Raw genomic sequence first — 15,038 nt, 5'->3', positions numbered from 1 at the left:
CGGAATATATAAATATAAAATACTTCCTTTTAGACTAACTAACGGACTAGCTATATACCAGCGGTATATAAATAATGTACTCTTTAACTACCTTAACAACTTCTATATAGTCCATTTAAATAATATTATAATCTACTTTAAAAATAAGCTAGAATATAAGGAGCACGTCTATAAAGTCCTATAACGGCTTTGTAAGGCTAGCCTCTAAGTTAATATTAAAAAGTTAGAGTTTAATATTAAGCGTATAAAGTACCTAGGTTTTATTATTAGTATAAACGGAATTAAAACCAACCTAGAGAAGACGGCTATAATTAACTAGTGGGTACCCCTACGGACTATAAAGGGGGTATAATTATTTTTAGGTTTTTATAACTTCTACTAATACTTTATTAAGAACTATAGTAGGATTACCTAGCCTCTTAACCATCTTACTCAAAAAGACTAGCCTTTTTACTTTGACGCCATATATAGGCAGGCCTTTAATAAGCTTAAAAACGGCTAGTGTCGGCTCCCCTATTTACCTATTTTAACCTAAAATAGCCCTTAATACTAGAAACTAATGCCTTAAACGGTGTAATAGCTAGTGTTTTTTCCTAGAAGCAACCGGATGGAGAGTAGCACCCTATTATATACTATTTAAAGACTATAATAGATGCTAAGCTAAACTACTATATCTATGATAAAGAAATGCTAGCTATTATCTCTAGCTTTTAGTACTAGCGTATATAGCTAAAGGGGACTCCTAAGCTAATTAAAGTAGTTTTAGATTATAAGGCCCTTACAGTCTAAGAGGCACGCTAGGCGAATACCCTATCTTAGTTTAACTTCTTAATTATATATAGACTANGNNCTATAAACNGTNNNGACGCTTTTATAAGGTATAAGCAAGACCTAGATAACTAGACGGCTATAAAGATCTTATTATAGACCTAGACGCTACTATAACTAGAATACCTTAACCCCTAAATACAGGCAGAACTAAGTATAGACTCTTTAGGCGCCGAGATATATCCTATTAACTCCTTTAAACTTAACCTTATTAATAAACTACTATAGGCTAATTAAACAACCCCCTCTTTATAGAAGTACTATAAAAAGGCAAAAAATGTTACTAGTCTATAGTTCCTTAAAAACGGACTACTTAAGTACTAGAAACGGCTAGTAGTAGCTAAAGAACAGAACTTATAGACCTAGCTTATTGCCGAAGTTTATACCTAGGTCTCTACGGCCTATCCTAAAAAAAATAAAACCCGTAAGATTATTAGTAACTGCTACTACTAGCCTAAAATAGTTATAAATATTAACCGTTATATACGGAACTATAACAGCTGCTATAGATCTATAATCCTACAAGATAAGACCCTAGGACTATTAAAACCACTTTTAATACTAGAACGCCCCTTGTCAGGAAATTTTTTTTAGGCACGTTGTTGTAGATTGCGGCAATTTGCTGCAAACTGTGCGATTTGCGTGGTCGTATATGGTCGTTGGCAATTCGCGCAAACCGCGCGTTTTATAACAAATTTGCGGCTTCTACTAGCAAATTGTAGCAAAACGCTTAACTACTAAACTAATGCTAGCAAATTACTACCCTATAAATAAATAGCGCGCAAACTGTATATATTATATAAACTATATAAACTATATAAATTATATAATATCTACACTATATATAAACCGTATAAACTATATAAACTATATAAATTATATAAACGATATAAACCGTATAAACTATATAAACTGTATAAACTATATAAACCGTATAAACTATATAAACTATACAAACGGTATAAACTGTATATATTTCTTTAAATTATAATATACTGCTATAGATTGCCATAGATTGCTATAGATTGCTATAGATTGCTACAGATTGCTATAGATTGCCATAATATACCTTTAAAAATATATTTATATTATAACCACTATATAAAATTGCTACTCCTCTAAACCTATTACAGACCATAAAGCATTTGCCTTGCCTAGCCCCTCCTCTACCCTTATTCTAAAGATATCTAAATCCTTATTATTAAATAGTATAGACTTAACCCCTTTTCTAATAGTATACTAAAGACTTATATTAGGTTTAGCCCCAAGCGTCTTTTTAAATGGCTTAACTGCAACTATTAACTATTCGTAATTCTAGTAATATAGTATATTAATGGTACGTTTCCAATTCCGCGATTTTATACCTTTAAAGATAAGCTTATAGGTATTATTTCCGAAATTATTACCAGCGCCACTATCCTTATCTATATCTTTTCCACTATTTATACCAGTATTATTGCCTATATCCACTCCATTGTATTTATTACCCCCCTTTCTTATACTATTTTAATTATCTATATTACCATCTTTATTTATATTAACTCCGCTATATCCATTACAGCACTTATTTATATTAGTCCCGCTATTTATACCGCTATTAGGGTCGCTAACATCGTTAGGCCTACCGCCTTAGTAATTAGTACTATAGTCGGTCTAATTAGGCGACATATTATAGGGTATATTAGGCTTAGTAATAGTGCTAGAAGGGTAGGAGGTGTCTAGGTTTAAGGAAAGGGACGCGTTAAGTATCTAGATATAAGTATTAGTCTAAAACTGTTATTATAAGTAGTTATATACCAGTGGAAGTATATTAAAGCGCTACTTATTGAATCCTACGCTATAGTTAGAGTCTAGGTTAAAAAGATTATTAAGACTATATTTAAATAGATTTGGAATTACTTATATAGTAGGGTTGTCGCTATATATAGTTACTCGGAGTCTTTTTAAGATGCCCTATCGCAGAAGCCCTAAAATCCAGTTCTAGCGCTTTATTAACTAATCTACCTATATAGCCTTTATCCGTTCCTATATAGCTAATATTAGAGTTAGTTATAGCGTAGTCTAGGTAGTTAGAATAAGGGTAAAGAAAGAATAAATTACTATAAAGATTGGTATCTACTTTAAACTTTTATTAGATAAAACTACCACTTTTCTATTTATTAATAACGTGGCGGATTACTACACGAATTAGTATAATAGCCCCTAGGCTAATTAGGTACAGAAAGTGCTACATATCTATACTAAACCCAAATTGCTACTTTCCTTTAAAGAATAACTTAGAGAGATCGGCTATAATAACCGGTGCTATAAAGCGGGATTACTTGTCCTGTAAATAGTTAGGAGGGTGCTAAGGTAGTTTAGCTATACGTACTATCTTAGAGCATTAAAAGTTATCTATATAAAGTAGCTCTTCTACTTTAGTAATTATTTCCTTCTTAAAGAGCTTTCTAAATAAGTACTTAGTCTTTACGCAATCTTATATACGTTTTAATAGGTAAGACCGGAACTGGCTAATGCTATTATATATCTATTTAATATTAGTATATATAGAAGCAATAAAAGGTAGCTTACTATGCGATATATTAATAGCAACGGTTTTTATATAGCCTCGCTAGAACCATCACCTTTAGAAACCCTATTATACTCTACTACTTTATTCTATGCTAAGTCTATCGTCTTTTCCAGAGTTACTACATTCCCTTCCGGCTACGGCGTAAGAGAAAGACCTTTAGGAGCCTTGCCTAACATTATAAACATTTAAAAGAAGCGTACGGCAGCTTTTAATATTAGTTTATCTATAGGTTTTAGTTTAAGTTTACTGCCACGACTTATTTCTTGCCATTTTTTAACTACATCTATACTGTATTAAGACTTCCGCTACTTATTACTGCGTATAGGCGCCGTATAAAACGACTCGGCTATAGAGTTATCTTTAGCACTGGAGATAAGCTCTTTAGTAGAGGGACGGTAGTATTAGAGCCGCTTATTAGGGCGATTTAGGACTTATAACTGCTATTAAAGCGTTAGCGGGTGTAAAGTAATAGGGTCTATATAATAGATACCATGGTTAAATTCTGTATATATAGATCTAGAGATTCTTTATCTAAACTCTACTGGAGTTATTAATAATGCGTTCTTCCCTAAGGCATTAAGCCTCTATCTTCTTTAGAATCGCTATTTATATCTAACTAACGTTTTAGGACGCTATCCCTGGATACTCTATCGCCTTATATAGCTATCTGCTAAAGTTAGCTGCATACTACCGTGTATATACTATTTATAGTACTTTAGCCTAACTGCCGTTTGCGTATACGTTTTTAGATTCTTCTTACACTAGTAGTATTATTTCTTTTGCCTTTACATTAGTCCTAGGTATATATTAGTATTTCAAGCAGCTATATAGAGGGTAGTCTATACCTTATTCTTTTTAGAAGCTATAGTTATATTTTTTTAGTATAGTAGAGGTTAATAAACCTTTGGTATAACTAACGTAGGAGAAGTTAGAGAAGTTAATAAAGATATAAAGATAAAGTATAACACTTTTAAATTATATATTTACTAGTATAGATATAGTTAATGAAATAGAGGAGTAAAGGGGTAGATTTTAATGTTTTGCTAGGGAGCTTGGGCCTATTACTAGCCTATTTAGGGCAAATTGCGGCAGATTGCCGTATTATCTTACTATTAGCTATATAATATTAAGAATTCCTACTAGCAAGCAAGCACTAGAGCTAATCTTTATAGGTAAGAGCGTTATAACTACCTATAAAAATATAAGAATTAAACTAATTTATATAGATATGGCTAACCTTTTCTAGCGGTTTAGTAGGTTAACACCACCTAAGCAGTAAGTACTTAACGGTTGTCCTTATTCTCTTCCCTTATTAAGACATACTCCGGAGCTTCCCTTTATACCTAGTTAGCCTATAGATATCCCCGAGACGCTAAATTAGTTTAATTATACTATTTCCGCCTTTTTCTACCTGGAATCTCCCTTAAAGTGTATTAGCTTAGGCGATAAGCTAATAAAGTCGTTTTATGTTTAAAACTTAAGGAAAGCCTTCGCAGAGAAGCAACATAAGGCTATTCTATCTGTTAAGAAGCGACGGTTATAAAGATTAGCTATTAATTTAGCTCTAAGTGTTAATAAAGTTAATATACTTAGTTACGAATAAATAGAAGAAGCTTAAACTATAGAGGTAGAGATTATTACAAAAATAAGGCCTATTAAAGAAAAACATACAGCAAATTAGAAGAGAAAAGCAGAAGAGGGGGGGTTATTACACTACTTTGCCAATATAAAATCCGCTAAAACACGTATAGCTAGCCAGCCTCTTACTCTAATAAGCCCCTTTACTACTTAATTTACCCATATATCGGATACACTGCCTCTATATTTAAGCCAACTAATAGCTTTCTTAACTTCTTTTAATCTTGCCTTATCTTATAGCCAATTTGCCTAAATTTCTAGGGATTAAATATACCGAATTCCTTATTAATTACGTTAGCCGTTTTTATTTTTATTTTTGTTCTAAAGCCTCCTATAATTTAATTAGAAGCTTAGTTTTAGATTTTTATTTCTTTATAAACTTATCTACGCGTATACTATTAATTTAAAGAAAATTATTATTATAGATTTAATTGTATATGTCCTAATCTGTGTATAAGTTTATCTGAAACGTTCTTCTTTTATTTAGCGAAGTTGGTATTAGTTATATAGGTCTCTCAATATAGGAAATGTCGTATATTTAGTGGCCGTCTAAATTTTATCTATTTTGCGCTGTATTCGTAGGAAATTGTTCTACTTTAATTATCCTATTAAAAGGATCCACCTTACCTTTATTGCATGGACGGAATAGCTTAAGAAGTGCTCTATAATATACTTAGTATCTACTATTTTTATCTATTTAATTTAAGTCCTATACTAATACTAGCAATTCTAAATAGGCAGCCCGCGTTCCCTTTATTCCATCTAGTATATTCTTATATTCTTATATAAGAACTTAGTCCCTCTATAGAGCAATAGTCCGTATTTAGACTAGGTTATAGCGTGCCCGTACTTTATATAGTCGGTTAAGATTATAAAAGTCTTTACCGCGTTAAATATAGTATATTATAGAGTAATAAATACTAATAGGTAAATTTTATACCTAGGCTGCATCTCTTTTAAGGCGCTTAATATCTAAATCCGTTACTTATATACCATTAACTCGCTTACAACATTTCTGTATAAACGAAGCTAGTTTTATAACAAATTTATTAATACCTAGCCTAGTTTAAATTTCGCAGGCTCTGCGCTATAACTTTAGATTTATTCCATATATTAAAAACATTTAGTTGGTTAATTAGCAGCAATCCTATCTATATAGCTCGTTTATTAGGTTAACTATACCTAATAATAATATAATGTATAAATCTTCCATAGTATTAGCTGCTAGTATTATATTTTCCTATAGCTCCATCTCTTATATTACTATAGTATTTATTAATTCCGTATTAAGATAAATTATTTACTCTTTATACCCTTTACGCTTATTTAATCTTTAATAGAAATTTTTCTAAAGAATATATACCCTTTCGCTATACTCTATTATAGTTCCTATTAGGGCGCCAAATACACAAATTATCTCTAGATAGTAGGAAATTGCATAAAGTTTAGGTATATTAAAATTGGGTAGGTTTTTATCGTCAGGTTAGTACGGCAAGAATACCTCTTTAGTCTTATCCATTTAATATAATATAGCTTTAAGGTATTTAATTATATCTTTATTATATAATTTGTATTCGGCTAATAATATAAAGTTAACTATAGCACGAATAAACAGTATTACCCCATTGTGCCTATATAGTAACGGTGTCACAACTAGTACAATCTAATAAAAAAGGGACTTGTACATCTTTCCAGTCCATTAGCTTAACTCTACGAAGTTATCCCACCTAATTATACCCTTAAAGGGTTTAACTTCGGCGAATTATGCGGTTAGAAGACGTTTTACCCTATCCTTAGCAGATAATAGGGTTTTTATACCACTATAATTAGTTATTAGAACCCTCCCTTTCCCTTTTTTAATATTAAGCAGTAATACCCAAAGCTAGCTTATTAAATGCTCCGTAATACCTTTATATAGTTAGTATAATAAATTAGGGGCCATTATAGCGTGTATATCCGCTATATAATAGGACTAGGTAAAATTTTAAATTGGCCTAATATACTTAGGGTCGCTGCAATCCAGCTATAAGTTTTACTGTCGTTTAAGTTATTTAATGGTCGATTTATGCGTCCTTTACGGCCATTTACTAGATATAGTACTTAGTAGGTTACCTCATTTATAAGGCGGTATATAACACATTATATAGTATTACCCTAATTTTACTCCTATTAATATAACCTATTCCTTATAATCTGCTATAAACCTAGTAAGTATAGGGTAGTATTACCGGATAAACCCATCCGCGTATTATATTGGCATACTACGCCTAGCAGCGCGTTTAAGGGCTAGTTTTTATATTAACTTAAGTACCTACATACTACTAAGGTAAATACTTACGTTTAAACATAATGCTTATTACTTAATAGTATACATCCAGCTTATTTATCCAGTTACTTAGTAAGTCCGTAGGTATATAACCTAGTAGAAGCATTACTGGCCTACTAACTACACGTTAAGTCTTTAACAGGATATTAAGTATCGTAATATAAACCAGATACGCCTTTTTATCTCCAGATAGTATAGTTAGCTTAGTTTAGTCGCTACTAGGTATTACTATAATAGCCATCACACCATTAGGTAATTAATCTTAGATCTCCTACTAACAATCGGCCGTATATACCTCGTTATATACTCTATTACCTTTTACGTTAAATTAATAAATAGGAGAATAAACTATATTACCTTTAAATGGGAAATAACTAATTAGGAAGGCTACCACGCTAAGTATATTACGGTAGTATATTTTTAGGTTTTTGCCGTATATATTAAGTTCTATAATTCGCCAGCTATTATTACTTATACCTTTAGAAATAGAATATAGTTTTATCTTAGCTTCTTTTGCGTTTCAGTACAATATATATCCGTCCCTTAAAAGCACAACACCACACATGCAACCTTACCAAAAGGTAGCGCCACACTTTAAAACTTATGCATACCCATCTTACCATTAAAAACAATCGATTTCCCAACTTTTAAGACCTAATTCCTACTACCTAGCGAGCTAGAGGTGGATTTATTTGTCGTTTTACCCTCTTTTCCCAACAGAAAATTTTCTCTAAGGGTGGCCCTAGCTTATAAGCGAGGCACGGACGGGAATACCAAAGCTACTACTACTACTACCACCAATACCATAACTGCAAAATAGGAGCTAGTTTTTCTACTACCTTTTAGCCTAATCTCCCCAGAAATCTTCTAGTAGGATTAGTAAGGAAAAAGGGTATAAGGATAGTAAAAACTAGGGAGCCTTTTAATAAGATGCCGAAGCCTAGTAGGCATAAAAAAAAATAATAACCTCCTATAGAAATAAGTGACAATAAGTCTACTTTTACTTTCTCTGCCCCTTCTCCTTCTCCTAGCCTATTTGGGATAGGAGAAAAAAGAGGACATCCTTAGTCTTCTACCGAAAAAGAAAACCAAAAACCTGTAAAAAAGACCACAAAACTTATAACTTTTATGGCTAGTATACCTAGTATATCCTTCTCTTCCCTTTCTCCAGAACAACACCTATAAAAGGCCTTAGAAAGCCTAACCCAGGCCTATAAAGGGCTAGAAGAAGAAGAAGAAAAAGAAAAAAAAGAATAAGTTAAATAGCTAGAGGACTATACACGCAGTATTCTAGCAGGAGAAAATCCCTTTATAAAAGGGAAAGAAAAGACAAAAGAAGTCCTAAAAGGACTAGTTGAAGAAGTAAGAGCTCTCCATAAGGAGGTGGCCCCTACTAAAGAAACCTACGCAGAGAGGCTAAAGAAGGACCTCCCTTCTTTATCCTTACTACCTTCCTCATTACTACCTTCTTCTACCCCTTCTACTTCTACTAGAAGTAAGAAAAAGCAGCTATAAGAAAAAAAGCTAGTCCTAATTATAGATGAAAAGGACCAACTCCTAGATACCTTCTCCATACGAAATAAAGTCAATTAACTATTTACATCAAAATTACAAGTAAAAAAGCCAGTTTTAGCATCGATAGCTAGAACAAAAAGAAAATAAAATATTCTCCTTATAACTATAGAAGAGTATAATACAGATTTCTTAGTTAAATATAAGGATATCTAGCATAACTGCTTTACCTTTTAAAGAGAACAAAAACTAGAACTATAGGTTNAAATTATAGCCNANGGGGTTCCTACCCTANNNTTNCTANNAGANGGAGGCTNTAAGNTNNTAAANGAAGAAATTAANACCTTTAATCCTATAAGGATATAAGGACTACCTAGATAGATCTTATCTAGTAAAAAAAGACACAATCTACAGACTAGATTTGGCTTTATAGTTTTTACTATAGAAAACAAAGAAAAAAAACAAGAAATCCTTAAGTAAAAAGAGATATTAATTGCAGGTATAGCTACTAAGGTAGTAAAATATCTCAAAGTCTCTCCTACTACGCAGTGTACAAGCTGCCAAAAATTTGGCCATATAGGAGATAGGTGCTCTACTAGGGCCTACAGATACTGTGCAGCTGCACATTTATCTAAAGACCATTCCTGTTCTACCTGTATAATAACAGGCAAGCCTTGCCAGCATACCACCCCTGTTTGCATTAATTATAAAGAAAAACACTTTGCTAATAGTAAAGACTACAAGACTCTTAAAGCAGCTAAACTAGTACGCGAAGAAGATTCTATAGAAGAATAAAACAGATAGGATTCTAGAAGGAGGCAACTCCTACTAGGCTCTTAAAAAGATATTAGAGAGCAAAAGAACAGAAATAAATTGCATAAGGACAGGGATAGGTGTTAGGATTTCCTATAGTTTTTCCTACCGTTTTCTTATTCCCTAGTAGTTGCAGTACCTTAGTGTTTTATTAAGGAGCTATATACCCTTAGGGGTTTATAAACTACTAGGACATAGCTACTAGTACATATTAAGCTGCCTAGAAAGGATTTATGTATATAGAACTATAGCGCCATAGCCTAGAGGCTGCATGCGTAGTATTATACGTAGTATAATACAACGGACCTAAAAATAAAAAATAAAAAATAAAAATATCCGTCCCTTATATTTTTAATACGGGGGTCTTATAGCCACGCGTCTATTTCTTTTACTAACGTGCTATTATATACCTATTAGATAACTTACGCCTATTCTATAAAGCTTGCGAAAGAATAAAACATATTATTACCTTTATTTATTCTATCTGCTAACTAGCTAGGCCTTAGTAGGTGGTCGCGATCTACAGCAGACTGCTAATTAGAGTTCCCCTCTAGGTAGCTAAGTAGGGTTCCTATATAGCGGCCAGTCACTTTATAATAAGTTTAGGTATAATAAATATCTAAGGTAGAGAGGCTTATTGCCGCGTAACTATACGTTTTAGTACTAGTTAGTTATTCTACCGGTACTATATAGCTTAGCTCCTCTACCAATATTATACTAGTATTTCCTATAATAGTTAGTAAAGTATTATTAATAGCGGTATTAGTTGCTATAAGGTCATATACCTATTGTTCCACGGTAAATTCGTTGTTTTTATATATATCTACTTAAGCCTAAATTATAGAATAGACATTATCCCATTAATTAAGATAGTCTATACCCACAGCTTTGTAGTACAGCTTATATCGCACTAATCCACCTATAGTAGAAATCATATACTTATATTTGGGGCACTAGCGATTTATTAAGCCTATTATAATAGCAACAAATGCGGCTCCTTACGTTGTTATTAAGATTAGACAGGTAGGTTTATGGCTAAAAAGGGCAGTAGTTATATAACTAATCTAATAGCCGTAATCTGCGGCGATCTGCTAGCTATTCTAATAACTAACTATAACGGCTTACTCCTTTTAAATTATAAGTTAAATATACTAAGTAGTATATTATTCTAAGCGCTAATAATATATAAAGCAGTATTGTATTCTATAGTACCTATTATAATTAATTTACAACCGCTAAACATTTATAAACCTTTAATCCCCGTCCCTCGCCAATACTATAGAGGAGGCATAGTATAAATCTACCGGTAAAACTCCTAGGAAGGATAAGCAGATTATATCCAGGTTTAGTATTAGCAGCGCTCATTTATACAAGATTAAAGGGGTAGTTAAGGACATCATAAATAAGGGTAATGTAATATCTATACGCTTCCAAGACCGCATAAATTACGCCATTTAAAGTAAGATTATAGCCAAAATCGTTAATTAAATCCCAGAGTCCAGTAATGCTTTGGTTAGGTAGACTAAGGAAGTAGCCTAATATCTCCTCACTTACACGCAGTTAAATATACGCAAGAAAGCTAGCCGAGCCAGTACTAAATTAGGACTTCGGTATAGAGCTATAAATTTTACCATAGAGTACCCTTATGCAGAGCCTTAGGACGTATATTAATCTCTTTTACCTAAACATATTAATAAATATAACATTTAGGGTCTTATAATCTATATATATTAAAATCTAAAGAATATACCCCAGTCTATAATTTATATAGACTTAGGTACTAGCCTACTTCAAACTAACTCAGTAAAAGGGTAGATAAGTCTTTTAGATTTCCCCAAATTTCTTAATATTACCTAGGATGCTAGAGTTAACCTAAAGACGAAGGAGTTATAGGTAGATATACTAATAATTATACTAGTTCGGAATATGGGACTTTTAAAGTATATAATACAATAAACGCTTAAAGCCTCTAAGGATATAATTGTTTTCGCGGTCGCGAATATATATAGTATATAGTAGTAGTCCTTATAGCTTTAAATCTAATACTATTTAGAGTCTCAATTATTTACTAGGAGCCCTACTTAAAAGGGTATATTAAAGCAATCTTAATTAGGCTAAAATATTAATTATAGGCAGGCAAAACGTCCTAGGCGTATTAACCCTTATTCTTAGGTTGTATATTTTAATATACTTCTAACTCCACCTAATGCTAGTTGTTTATAAAGAATATTTTCTATAATTAGAGGAAGCGTATTTAGCGGTAATCTGCTATAGCAAATTGCCCTTTAACGCGCGCGCGTTATATTCCGTTAGCGAGAGTATTTACCTTAGACTTATCCACTTTACTTTACACTCTTTACCTCTACTACCTCAACTAACTCTCACACGGCACCTCTACGCGACATTAATTAGTTAATTAATCAGTTTAACCGCTAATTGCTACTTTAAGCTATGACTTATTCTTTAAAACTACAGCAATCTACCTAGCAGATTAACTCTTATAATTGGTTTATCTTACCTACCTACTTTAGACTTACACCTTTACTAAACACTAACTAGATTTTTCTACTTTTATATAGCAACGCTCCACTCCTTCTTTATTCCGTCTTAGTATCTTCACGCATTATAATAAAGGACTTAGATATTATAAAGGGATAGGATATTAATACTATTGCTTTAAGGAAATTAAGAGATATAATCCTAAATAACATATAAGAGGCTAGGCTTAAAAAATCTATATTTTATACTACTAAAGATAAAGTGCCGCGTAATTAGTTTATTTAAAAGATTCTTAGCAACTTACCTAAGAAGGAACGTACTTTAAATAGCTAGTCTAAATAAGCTATTATTCCTTTTATATTATCCTAGAGAACCAATACCACTAAATAGCAAAATATTATAAAGTCAGAACCTAAAAGTTAAACCCAATTTAAACCTATAATAACGCTAACACGTATATTTACTTCCAAGCCAATCTCTAAATTATACGGTTTTACATTACTAAATAAGCCGTTCTTACTTAAAAATATAACCTTTTAGTTTTAAAGAATAAACCTAATTACCTAAAGTACTATAGAGCTTTATATAGTCTATAAATTTTAGAAAGCAATATAGAAACTCTAATAGTTAAAGAAATTAGCTTCTCGCTATTTTAAAAGGTTATAGTATTAGTAGGTTTTATCTTAAATAAGAATAAAATTACCTAGCTTAATATAGTTACTAATAAGGAGGTTTATATTACCTAGCGAGGGCCATTATAAGCCATATTTTAGTGGTGTATACTATATAATAGAAGTAGAGTAGAATTTCTACTTAAAAGTACAGATTATAAGTCCCTTTAATAACATCTAGCTATTTATATACTATTAATTGCAGTTAAGCGTTTAATTATAAAAGTACCGTGCTAATTACTAAATAAGTAGGGCATAAACCCTCCTAGAATTGCCAATACTCTAGCCTACCAGTATTTACGCGCTAAGGCCGCACCTAAGAAACGGCAGAAGATCACGCCTAAGCCGATCCGCAAGTACTTAGACGTTAAGTTTACTAATAAAGATAGCGAGAATAAAAGTAATGCTTTATCTATTTTATTAATACGCAGTAGCATTTTAAGTCTATTAAGTCCGAAGAAACGTAGTTATAAAAGGAAGTAACCTACTAGAGGTATCTATGGGTAAACTACGGCAAACTACCGCAAGCTGCCGTAATAATTTAGTATCCAGCCTACGGACAATCCCGACAATATAGAACACGGCAAGGATAATTACGATACTCCCTAGAGCAAAACTGCTTTATATTCTTAATTAGCTTAGACTCTATATAATAATTAAACTTTATACCCACAAAAAGCTTTTAGTAAAACTATAGAAACTAATGCAATCTAAGATACCTTAGGTGAAAATGCACTTAAGGATAATATAACCTAAGCTAAAAAAACATAGGCTATAATGCCTATTACGCAAAGGTATAAGCATATAGTTATCTTAAATTAGACTAATATTAGCTCTTTTTAGATTTCAAGAGGCCGCTATAGCTAAAGTAGGAGGCAGGGTTTAATAAATGGAGTAGTAAATATACGAATATTCGGCTAAGCTATATAAAGTTCCTAAAAAGGCCATCTTAGCGAAGAACCGGGTCCCCGTTTCTAGTAAATAGGGTTTAAATCCGAAGTTTAAATCATTCCTATACTAGCTATATGGCGCATCTAAGATATTCTACTAAGAGCGCACGTAACTAAATGGTGGGGTTTTTACTAATATATAGGAACCGGAAAAATCGTAACCGCGTACTTAACTATTATCCTTAGTTACCACTATACTATAAACCTAGATAAAGTAGCTACTAATTAAGCGGCTAGGAAAGCGAATTAGCATTTATAGAAGGATAACTAGGCTAAAGATACTAAGTGTCCTAGCTAGAACAAAATGCCTTTTCCATACTTATATGTAAATTAAAACGCCATATCTATAATACAAAGACAGCATAGTATAAGTCTAGTTATTGTAATTCCAAGTATAATTACCAGCTAGAGAGACAATTACATCTTATTATTTAAGGACTCTACGCTTATAATAAAAGGGTAGACGCTACTACAGTTTACAATATGCTACAAAACAAAAGGTATATCTAAAGGAATAGCGCGACTAAACCCTTAGGAATGGCTTTAAATGGGGACTTTAGGGGATTAGTTAGATTACAATACGATAAATAATAGTCGGACTCTTATAGGTAAAAAGAAAACGCCCTACTTATAGTTCTCTAACGGCCCTCTATAGAAGTATATAGACCGTCACAACTACGCTCTTTAGCAGAATCTTATAGAATAAGTTTTATAATAAAAAAAATTAAGAAACTTATATTAACCAATTCCTTTATTTTTTAAAAAAAAGTAGTACCGCCATACCTAAGATTCTTTACCTAGGCTATTTTTAGTATAGTAATAGAGAATAGTGTTATAGATATATGCTAGTTTATTATAAGCGCCCTTAAAGATATAGATTAGGCAACCGCTTAAGCTAATTTAGTATTTTTAAAAAATATACGTCCGCGGAAGTTAATAAAATAGCTAAACTATAGACCCAATTTTTAAAGCAGGGAAGGAGTAACCCTAAAAGTGCCTTATAGTCTATAATATATAAAGAATCGGTTAAGGTCAGTAGCCTAATTCTTATAAATTTTCTTATTCGCCGTAACCGGGATACTATTAACTTTAATAACCGAAAACTGAAAGCTGTCCTAGGCTAGCTCTAAATTTAATACGTAAAGTGTAATTATAAAACTAAAGAACTTAAATTCCTATGCAGCATAGAAGGTACAATAGTATTAGAAATAAAAGAGGTATTCTAGCAG

The 15,038-nt window shown here is 32.1% G+C and overlaps 1 protein-coding gene across 1 annotated transcript; it reads left to right on the top strand.

Annotated features, from left to right (window-relative positions):
* Positions 1-9,362: 9,362 nt before the first annotated feature.
* On the top strand, positions 9,363-9,671 carry K441DRAFT_721579 (uncharacterized protein; the record flags this gene model as incomplete). The annotated part of the gene is made up of 1 exon (XM_067654062.1): positions 9,363-9,671. A coding segment is annotated over one exon (309 nt), but the record flags the coding sequence as incomplete, so codon positions are not given.
* Positions 9,672-15,038: the final 5,367 nt, after the last annotated feature.

This window comes from Cenococcum geophilum (genome assembly GCF_001692895.1).
Source record: "Cenococcum geophilum 1.58 unplaced genomic scaffold K441scaffold_24, whole genome shotgun sequence".
Taxonomy (NCBI): domain Eukaryota; kingdom Fungi; phylum Ascomycota; class Dothideomycetes; order Gloniales; family Gloniaceae; genus Cenococcum; species Cenococcum geophilum.
This window is presented reverse-complemented; position numbering and strand designations above follow the sequence as displayed.